Source organism: Rhinatrema bivittatum, chromosome 9, assembly GCF_901001135.1.
Source record: "Rhinatrema bivittatum chromosome 9, aRhiBiv1.1, whole genome shotgun sequence".
Lineage (NCBI taxonomy): Eukaryota > Metazoa > Chordata > Amphibia > Gymnophiona > Rhinatrematidae > Rhinatrema > Rhinatrema bivittatum.
Window position 1 is genome coordinate 144,846,336 of NC_042623.1, and position 11,512 is coordinate 144,857,847.

Here is an 11,512-nt window from a genome sequence, read left to right on the forward strand (position 1 = left end):
GCCCTCGAGGCCTGTTGGCAATTACCGAGCCCGCGACTAAATTTGGCCTTAAGCCATGGCGACGGGGTTCCGTCGATGCCCGGATTGTACCCGGACTATGTCAATCACAGACCCCCATAGGGTTTGTGTTTTGTGTTTGGGTAGTGAGCATGATGTCCTGACTTGCACCAAATGTGCCCTAATGACACCTAAGGGTCGCAAAGCCAGGATGGAGAAGATGGGGCTCCTCTTCCATGCACCCACCCCAACGCCATCGATTGCATCGACGTCATCGGAACCGGCACCGTCGAAGTTGCACCACCATCGTCAACCCTCCGGTGACCGTCCACCATCGATGACTTCTCGGCCGTCGACTCCTGTCCCCTCCCCGGATGGGCGAGGAGACCGGAAGGACAAGCATCGCCATCGACGGCACAAGTCTCGGCCTGTCGAGGATCCACAGTCATCGACCTCTGAGCAAGCCGAGCCACCGACTAAGAGGCCTCATTCAGACTTGGCACCGTCCACGTCTCGTTCGCAGGCATCGAGGAAACCCTCACCCTCTCGGGGTGTGGGAGCCGTGATCCCACCGGTTACGGTGGTCCCTCCGGCTCTGCCTCAGCCTCCCTCTCCCGTCGAGCCGGGTATTGTTACCCCTGGTCTCCGGGCAGAACTGGACCGGCTGGTCCAGGAGGCCATCGAGAAAGCGATGCAAAGATTCCAACCTCCATTGGCACCGTCTCCGGCACCGATTCCGGCACCGCCACCGGCATCGACCCCGGCACCGACTCCGCCACCGAGGAAGGAACCGACCACCGAACCTTTGGTGGAAGCGCTGGCACCGCTACTACAACGTATGGAGGCACTTGTACATGCCCTCCCATCGATGATTCCAGTAGCACCGACAGTGCCATCGTCTCCGACTGGATTTTCATCGGCGGGAGAAACACCGTTCCTGATTCCCCCTTCCGGGGTGGTCCCATCGGTGCCTTCTCGTATATCTCCACCGATTTATCCTTTGGCTCCATCGGTTCCAAGACCGGCACCGACTCCATCGGCAGCACCGAAACCCTCGATGCCGTTCCCAGTACCGATTGTACCACCGGTTCCTCCAAGGTTTCCTTCGATGCCTTCGGATCCTCAACCAGGTCCATCGGGGCTTCAACCCCCAAGTGATCCCTATGATACCTGGGGTGATGATACATCTTCTGACACAGATTTACCATCACCGCCTTCTCCTACAGAGAGTAAAAAAAGATCTCCTCCAGAGGATCTCTCCTTTATTAATTTTGTAAAGGAGATGTCCGAAATTGTACCTTTTCAGCTGCAATCTGAGACCGATGACAGACACCAGATGATGGAACTGCTTCAATTTTTGGACGCTCCAAAAATCATCGCTTCCATCCCCATTCACCAGGTGTTTCTCGATCTCTTAAAGAAAAACTGGGAATCTCCTTCATCTGTATCACCAGTTAACAAGAAGGCTGACTCCACATACCTCGTCCAGTCAGCACCAGGCTTTCAAAAGCCTCAACTGGATCATCGCTCTGTTGTGGTGGAGTCCGCACAAAGTAAAGCCAAGCGTCTCAAGCCACACTCCTCCACTCCGCCGGTCAAGGACAATAAATTCCTAGACAGTGTGGGACGGAAAGTGTACCATGGAGCTATGCTGATTTCTCGCATAGCCTCATATCAACTCTACATGACGCAATATAACAGAGCCATCCTTAAACAGATGCAAGATTTTGCTGACACATTACCTGACCAATACCAGCCACAGCTTCAGGCCCTTCTTAACAAAGGGTTTGAAGCGGGGAAGCACGAGATCAGAACGGCTTATGACATCTTCGATGCCTCCACAAAGGTTTCAGCTACTGCCATCTCGGCCAGACGTTGGGCTTGGTTAAAGTCATCCAACCTTCGCCCAGAAGTCCAGGATCGTTTAGCGGATTTACCCTGCTTAGGGGACAATTTGTTTGGAGAACAAATTCAGCAAATAGTAGCTGAATTGAAAGATCACCACGAGACGTTGAAACAACTTTCTTCTGTTCCGTCTGAGGTTTCCTCCAAACAACCACTTAAGAAGGACTCTAAGAAGTCGTTCTTTCGGCCACGCCGTTACTACCCTCCATCGGCCAGGCCTCGTCCAGCTCGATCCTCTACTAGGCCTCAGCCGCGTCAGCCTAGGAAACAAAGGCCTACTGTAGCCCCTCCTCCTGGGCCTGCGGCTGGCCTTTGACTCCCCTGTAGGGAACACATGCCAAACCCCTCTTCCAGACATTCCTGTAGGAGGTCGACTGTACCATTTTCTACAACCTTGGTTGCAGATCACCTCAGATCAGTGGGTGCTAACAATTATCGCACAGGGTTACCACCTCAACTTCATAACTCTTCCGGCAGACTCCCCGCCTCTTCAAGCGTGGAGTCTATCCACCCATCTGGCTCAATTACAACAGGAAGTGTCTCTTCTGCAATCAAATGCTATAGAACCCGTTCCTCCCTCTCAACGAGGCAAGGGATTCTATTCCAGATACTTCCTAATACCAAAGAAATCAGGGGGACTACGTCCCATTTTGGACCTTCGAGCCCTCAACAAATACCTTCAAAAAGAGAAGTTCAAAATGGTAACCCTAGGCGCGCTGCTCCCTCTGCTACAAAGAGGGGATTGGCTGTGCTCTCTCGACATCAAGGACGCTTATACCCACATTGCGATCACACAATCCCATCGCAAATATCTGCGGTTTCTCGTAGGCCACGACCATTATCAATATCGTGTCCTACCCTTGGGTCTGGCTTCTGCCCCACGAGTCTTTACCAAATGTCTCGTAGTGGTAGCGGCATTCTTAAGGAAGGAAGGTGTCCACGTCTACCCCTACCTGGACGATTGGCTAATCAGGGCCTCCACCCAACAGATAGCTCAATCCTCCCTAAAATTGACAATTCAAACACTCCTTTCCTTAGGGTTTCTTGTCAATTACGAGAAATCTTGCTTAGTCCCGTCTCAAACCTTATTCTTCATTGGAGCAGACTTGGACACCTTACAGGCAAAGGCTTACCTTCCTCTTCAGAGGGTCCACACCCTAATGTCCCTGGCTCGCCAGCTCCAGTCTCAGAACACTGCCACGGCTCGCCAGTTCCTCATTCTCCTAGGACACATGGCATCCTCGGTTCAAGTCACTCCCATGGCCCGACTAGCCATGAGAGTAACACAATGGACTCTACGACACCAATGGATTCAAGCTTTTCAGCCTCTGTCCTCCATAGTCACAGTCACACAAGCGCTGCGCCTATCCTTAACCTGGTGGACGACTCAGGTCAACCTCCTTCAGGGCTTACCTTTTCTTCCACCGGATCCGCAAGTAATCCTAACCACCGACGCTTCTCACATCGGTTGGGGAGCCCATGTGGACGACTTTCAAACCCAAGGGTTATGGTCCAGAGAGGAAGCCGAACACCAGATCAATTTCCTGGAACTTCGAGCAATCCGCTATGCGCTCCGCACTTTCAAAGATCATCTCTTTCATCAGATAATCTTAATCCAGACGGACAACCAAGTGGCCATGTGGTACATAAACAAGCAGGGAGGCACAGGCTCCTTCCTTCTGTGTCAGGAAGCTGCGCAGATCTGGGCGGAAGCCCTCTCCCACTCCATGTACCTCAGGGCCACTTACCTGCCGGGAGTAGACAATGTATTGGCAGACCAGCTGAGCCGTGACTTCCACCCACACGAGTGGTCACTCGATCCTCTGGTAGCGACCTCTCTGTTTCACAAGTGGGGTTCTCCCCGCATAGACCGCTTTGCGTCCCCTCAGAACCACAAAGTGGACGATTACTGCTCTCTCATTCGGAGCCAGCACTCTCGGCCGAGGGATGCATTCTCCCTCAAGTGGACAACCGGTCTGCTCTATGCATTCCCTCCACTCCCTCTTGTGTCAAAGACTCTCGTGAAGCTACGCCAGGACGGAGGAACCATGATCCTGATAGCACCTTACTGGCCACGCCAAGTATGGTTTCCAATACTCCAGGATCTCTCCATCCGCAGGCACATTCCTCTGGGAAAGGACCCGCATCTGCTCACTCAAAACGACGGATGCCTCCTTCATCCCAACCTCCAAGCCTTGTCCCTGACGGCATGGATGTTGAAAGGTTAGTCCTTCAACCATTTAACCTTTCAGATTCCGTTTCTCGGGTCCTGATAGCTTCACGAAAGCCTTCCACAAGAAAGTCTTACTCATACAAATGGAAAAGGTACACATCATGGTGCACTTCTCAGTCCCTTGATCCCCTTTCCTGTCCAATCTCCAAATTCTTGGACTATTTATGGCATCTCTCTGAATCAGGTCTTAAAACCTCTTCTATCAGAATGCATGTCAGTGCGGTAGCCGCCTTCCATAAGGGTATTGGGGGTAATCCTATTTCAGTGCAACCCCTAGTAACACGCTTTCTTAAGGGGCTTACTCCATCTAAAGCCACCCTTGCGTCCTCCGGCCCCATCCTGGGACCTTAACCTGGTTCTTGGTCGTCTAATGAAACCTCCTTTCGAACCTCTGCACTCCTGTGACTTGAAATATCTCACTTGGAAAGTGTTATTCCTTTTGGCTGTTACTTCAGCTCGCAGGGTTAGTGAATTACAGGCCCTAGTTACCTATCCGCCTTACACTAAGCTCCTGCAGGACCGGGCGGTACTCCGCACTCACCCTAAATTTTTACCTAAGGTAGTTTCGGAGTTTCATATCAATCAATCTATCGTACTACCTATCTTTTTTCCCAGGCCCCACTCAAACTCTGGAGAGCAGACCCTGCATACCCTAGACTGTAAACGGGCTCTAGCTTTTTACCTAGACCGTACAGTTTCCCACAGGAAGAGCACTCAATTATTCGTCTCTTTCCATCCTAATAAGTTGGGACAACCTGTGGGTAAGCAGGCTCTTTCTTCCTGGTTGGCGGACTGCATTTCTTTTTGCTATGAGCAAGCTGGCATTCCTTTTCAAGACCGTGTTAAAGCACACTCTGTGAGGGCCATGGCGACGTCAGTGGCACACCTTCGATCGGTGCCGCTTCCTGACATCTGCAAAGCTGCAACCTGGAGTTCTCTCCATACTTTTGCAGCCCATTATTGTTTGGACAAGGCTGGAAGACAGGACTCCATCTTCGGCCAGTCTGTCTTGCGTAACCTTTTTCCAACCTGATGTACCAACACCCTTCCACCTACCCGGTAGGGTGCGGATGCCCTTTCCCAAATTTCTCCTCAGTTGTTGTGCCTGCTGCACACCGTTGGGTACATTTGGTGCAGGTCGGGACATCCTCAGCTCGGTACTCACCCATTTGTGAGGACAACCATCCTGCTTGTCCTGTGAGAAAGCAAATGTTGCTTACCTGATGTAACAGGTGTTCTCACAGGACAGCAGGATGTTAGTCCTCACGAAACCCGCCCGCCTCCCCGCGGTGTTGGGTTCGTTTTATTTTTACTTTCTAGGCACTGCCTGTAGCTTTGAAAATCAGACTGAAGGGAGACCCCTGCTGGCTGCAGGGTCAGTGCCTTGCTGGGCATGCCCAGTAGGGGCCAGTCAAAGTTCTGTTTAAACTTTGACAGAAGTTTTCCGTGGTGGGCTCCATCCTCGATGTCACCCATTTGTGAGGACTAACATCCTGCTGTCCTGTGAGAACACCTGTTACATCAGGTAAGCAACATTTGCTATATATGTGTGTGTGTGTGTGTATATATGTGTGTGTGTGTATATATGTGTGTGTGTGTGTATATATATATGTGTATATGTGTGTGTGTGTGTGTGTATATATATATATATATATATATGTGTATATATATGTGTGTGTGTGTGTGTATATGTATATATATTATCATTGCTCACCTAATAATTCCACCCATGGAACCAGTAGACACTTGTCACTTTCGATATCTCTCATCGAAAGTACAGCCAGGGAAAGGTGATTACCAGATTTTTTTTTCCACATTAACCAATCATCACCTTCCCCACCTTCCCTTCGAATCCTCAAGTACATAAGAATGAAGGAAAGTTCCATAATTTGGACTATAAACGTTTGCTAGTCTACTAAAAACAGCGCACTCGTTCACCTGACAGACCTTCACAGCTCTTTCTATCGTTCACCTGAACGTTCAAAGGCGTCCTGTGACAATAACACTCTATCTACGTGGATATCAAACTGTATACAATATTGCGATCAACAATGATCACAAACGCTACCTACGAATCCAAAGGCACACCAAGTGCATGCCATTGCAGCCCGATGGCCCATCTACATGAGTTTCCCATTATAGACCTCTGTAAAGCGGCAGCATAGACATCGCTGCACTCTTTCACATCCTATTACTGTTTCCATAAATAAACTGTGGATGATGCATTAATGGGATAGACTATCCTACAGAAGAGCACATGTTCCTCACATACACAGCTTTCATAGAAACTTTCTGCCTCAATCTCCTGTATTGAGCAAATATACTAAATTACACACATTAACAGTTCAATACGTCAGCTGGGGACTCCCAGACAGCATGGCTAATTCAGCTGCTTATCTACGTGAAAAGAGCGAGTTTGCTTTCTGTAAACGGTGTTTTCCGTAGATAGAATTAGCCATGCTGACCCTCCCCAGACAGTTCTAGCATGCATACCTTGTTTTGATACTGACTGAGGAGCCTGAGGTGATCCTGTCAAGAGTACAAGAGGGAGGCAGTACCTGGCTAAAAGACTTTGCTAGACTTTGAGAGCTCCGCCACCTAGTGGCATGGAGGATATAGCCAGACAGCATGGCTAATTCATCTGCTATCTACGGAAAACAGTTTACGGTAAGCAAACTTGCTCTTCTTCAAGGATAGCAAGATACATAGTCCTCACAATCCCACTTTCTTCCCATAGAAATTGGCTTTGAATTTCTACAGTTTTATACCAAACTGAGAAGTGCCCTACATGTGTTCCACTGACACAGGAAGTCCCACACATACTCTTTAGAACCTTTTTTTTTTTTTGTAATAAAGTATTGGGCTTTGGAAAAGCTTTGATCTGGGCTGTTTCAGCTGCCTCCACCATGTGTTAGGACTATATATCCTGCTATCGTCTGAGAACACCTGTTAGAGATAAACAAATTTGCCTTTTTCAGCAACCCAGCTAGTATTAGTATTGTAAAACACATGTTTTGTGTGGAAATAAGTAATAATTTGAAACTAATGTAACCATGGTATAAATTTTGCTTAAAAATTGTCTCTGCCAATCTTCCTTGTTCTAAAATTAAACAGAATGAAATACTTACCTAATAAACTATTAATTGTTACTTATGTAGCACCATCTTTTCAAACATGCAAAGTCAAGGTTGCATAGCATATGATTTTATTAAATTATTTAGTATAGCATATTTGTAGGAAAAGTCCTCCTTTATAAAGTTGTGTACTATTTAACATAAATCATAAAAAGTTTTTCAATCAATAGTAGTTAATAATTCTTGATGTGGACTTGAAAATTCTGCAAAAGAATTCCTCAAATTTTAACAAATGCTGGCTTGTAATATGCAAGGTAATTCTAGAATCTGCTTGGAGAGCTCTTTTTTCATGACTATACAATCTGAATCTGATCAAACTATGATTTTCTTTAAATCTTTTTCCATGATAGTAAATGATTCTTCACTTTTGTTACAGGTGTTGTACAGCATCTACAGAATGGGAACCTCCTAAGGGAAATATATTTAGAAAAACATAAACTACTGCCCAGTCATTGGACAGCAAAGCACCTTTATATAGAGTCTACTGGTAAAAGCCGGACTCTGCAGAGTGGACTGGCTCTGCTTTACAGCTTTCTACCTAACTTTGACTGGAAGAAAATTAACATTCGGCATCAGTGGAGTTCTATCTTCTGTTCTGCAAGTTGTGATTGCCCAATGAGGAATCATTACTTTGAAGAGGAGCAACGTCGTCAGTACAGTTTCCGTGTGAAAAACAACTACTTAGAGAGAACCTATGTGGACATGGCAAGAGTAGTAGGCATTCCCACCAGACAGTTGAGAGCCTCTAACCCAATAGATTCTTTACTATGCCATTTTTGCCATAATATCAGTTTTCCGTGTACTAAAAATGGCTGTATTGACATGGAACACTTTAAAGTAATTAAAACACATCAGATAGAGGATGAGAAGGAAAGAAAAGCAAAGAAACTTTATTTTAAATATGCTTTGTTGGCTACTCATCCTCTTTTGAACCAGACTGTCACCCGGATGCAACACATTGCAGAAGGCAGGAAAGAAGAGTTGTTTGCTCTCTATTCTGCTCATGATGTCACTTTATCACCGGTCCTCAGTGCTCTGGGCATAACAGAGGCCAGGATTCCCAGATATGCTGCTAGATTGATGTTAGAGCTGTGGCAGGATGTTAGAAACAAACAACATTTCATTCGTATTCTATACAATGGTGAAGATGTTACATTTCAGACCTCATTCTGCAGGGAACATGACAGACATTCTAGCAAGCCCATGTGCCCTCTGGCCACATTTGTTCACTTTGTCAAAAGAGAGATGTTTGCAATTTTTAATAGCACCAATTACTATGATGCCTGTCATAGAAGAGTGTTTTAAAAAAACTGGATCATTTACTTGTTGACAAAAAATATCAGAATGCAGGGGTTGTTTACTTTGATAATGCCTTCCTGTTCCAGTACTTACTGGTGTAAAAGGTGATTGAAGCGCTTTGAAAGTGTGTTTGTTTTGGAGGGGCAGGTGGTGGTTATTTCTGAGAAATGTAATTATTTAATGGTCTGAAGTACAGTATATCTTTACCACTGGCTGTAAGAATCTGTAAGTATAGTATGGTGAATGACAATTTCATTATAGTACTGTTTACAATTGAGCATTTTAACATGAAATCACTGATTAATACTAGAGGGGTGGTACTGTAAACTGGACATTGCTTGAAAACTGTGCAAGTATACTGCAGGTTTTGTACATGTTACAAAGTTGGTGGCTGAGGAGGCTTTCTGATTGCAGTCAAAACAGTTTTATCAGATATTTGTACAAGGTAACATTTTTATATAATATGGCCAGAATACAGTATGGTAATGTATTAGATGTAGCATTTAATGTCACTGTAAACTGAAATGAGAAAGTTGTATTACTAATCAAGGGTTATAGACATCTTTTCTCAGACTCTTGAGTTGCAAAATTGAAAACCCTCTGAAAATGTTTTTTTTTTTCTTTTATCAACACATCAGAGACAACATACTGGTAAACTCAATCTCTCCTAAAAGGAATATTCTTGATTAATTCTATTAAAAATGTTATAAAACCTAGGAAGTCTTACTGTTGTATATTGGTTATTTGAGGATAAGTAGGAATGGCAATCCACGTGGTTATTTCATCAGATGGAGCCTGGCACAGAAATTTTAGTTCAGAGTTTATAGGAACTTTGAGTATGCCCTATTGGGAATATGCAGCATGCCTTACTACAGTGTATCCATTCACAGGGGACACTTCAATCTCATCTTTTCCAAGGATCCTACAGGTCATAGTTTTTTGTTTCTGTTAGGAAACCTTCAGCTTCCTGAGAATACAGGATTCATTTTTCACAAGGCCCTGTAGTTAATTTTCCCTTGTAGTCATCTAGGTAGGTTTATAGGTCTTGCATTATAAGTTTTCTTTCATTTTTGGCAACCATGTGGTGTACTGGCATCAATACATCAAGGCAGCATTATTTGTGTGTGTGTGGGGGGGGGGGGGGGGGGAGAGCTTCATCAAGTTGTTTGATTTAGCTGTGCTTATTTTTTGTTTTATGGTGTTACCAGAAAAGGCCAGCAGCTTCAACAAATGCCTGCTGTGCGAGAGCTTCTTGCTATCATGGATCCCCATGATGGATGTATCCTTTGCTTGGAAGCCAACCATGACATCAGGGGTGTCCCCTCTCTGCAACTATGCCCCTAGTGGGACATAGATCCCAGCTCCAGCTTTTGGAAAAACACTTCATGATGTATAAGTGTGGCCCATCAGTATGGGCATCAGAGATATAAATACCAACCACTGGCAGTGCATCAAATTGGGAGGGCATTGGACCCCTTTACATCAAGTGCCAGGAAGGACCGGGGTGGGGGGTGGGGGCACAGATGATAATCTCTCCTCTCCCACCCAAAGAGGGGAAAGGATTCAGCCTTTTTGGTTCTGGCAATGCGGAGCTCTAATTACATGCATCGGTTAAAAGCCATAAAGCAGCGACATCCTTCTCTGTCAATGCATGATCCCAGGAGCAGGGACATTATGGCAGTACCCTTCAGTCCCCCATAGCGTTCCTGTGGTGAGGAGAGCTCATTCTCTGTACAATCCTAGGAATCATGTCAATCTCCAAGGGTCTAGGTGTCAGCCACCAATACACATCTGGTATCCTAGAAAGATATGTCCTCCCCCTCTGCCTCCCAGGCTGTGTTGGCACCAACAATCTGGAGCAGAGCTGGATAAGAAAATCCAGGAAGTCTTTGACTAAACGATGCAAAGCATCGATGTTCTAGCATAGATGGCATCCCTGTCCTTGCAGACTGATATGCAGCTGATGATGGAATCCCTGCTGACGTCCAGCAAAATGGCACCAATACCAGTCCCTGAAGGGGAATCTGTCAGTTACTGTTATACTTATGGTGATTTCCTGCCATTTGAGGGAAGAATCTTCTCCGAAGTTCATTGGGTCTAGGATCCAACAGACAAGCACTTCTTTCTCTGAAGCCTTATCTGCTAGCCAGATGAAATACAGGTGCATGCCTTTGACTTGCCAGTTGGACTCTGACTATTCTTGGGGCAATACTATGGATCTGAAAACTTCTCTGTTCGAGAGGAGTAAACAAGTCTTCCCTCTGACCTCCACAGGAAAGGAGAAAGTCTCCTCCTGAGGACCTCTCCTTTGCTAGCTTTACCCAAAGAATTGTGGAGGCCATTCCATTCATGTTGCAGAAGGAGGAAGAGTACAGAACAAAGATGCTGGACATTCTCCAGTTTGCGGAGTCCCTTAAGGATATCGTGGAAGTCTCAGTTCATGAAATCCTTCAGGAGGTACAGACAATGTAAGAGAGTCCCCTCGCTGTGGTTCCAGTGAACAAGAATGTGGATGCGATATATCATGTCCAGAAGGCTCCAGGATTTGAGATGCAGCAGCTGCCTCGCCGATCTGATTTGGTCTAATCCACTCTCAAGGAAGCCCAGAGGTCTAGAACCCATTTCTTGATGCCCCCAGGGAGGAGATTCTCATAGTCTGCTCTTTCTTGGGAGGAAAGTTTTTCAGGGGACTATGCTCAGTGCCCACATAGCATCCTATAAGCTGTTCATGAGCCAGTATATGCAGGACACTCAGAAGAAGGTGAAAAAAGCAGCAGAGCAGCTTCCTTTAAAAGCAGTGTAACAACTTTGAAGCGCTGATGGACAAGGATGTGGAGTGTGGGAAAACACATAATCTGTTTGATCTTTGATGTTTTCAAAATGGCATTTAAGTTTCTGCAATGTGTATTGGTGGCCACAGATTCACCTGGCTATGGGTCTCAGA

General features: G+C 46.1%; 1 protein-coding gene across 3 annotated transcripts in view; it reads left to right on the forward strand.

Moving 5' to 3' along the window:
• The window catches only part of PXYLP1 (2-phosphoxylose phosphatase 1), a 211,805-nt gene extending 202,176 nt beyond the window's left edge, over positions 1 to 9,629 (forward strand). For 2 of the 3 annotated variants that reach the window (XM_029616194.1, XM_029616195.1), the window contains exon 6: positions 7,646 to 9,629. In XM_029616194.1, coding sequence (XP_029472054.1) covers positions 7,646 to 8,574 — 929 coding nt within the window. In that variant the 3' untranslated portion in view covers positions 8,575 to 9,629. The remainder of the gene's footprint in view (positions 1 to 7,645) is intronic. The other variant, XM_029616193.1, reaches the window with a different exon arrangement.
• Positions 9,630 to 11,512: the final 1,883 nt, after the last annotated feature.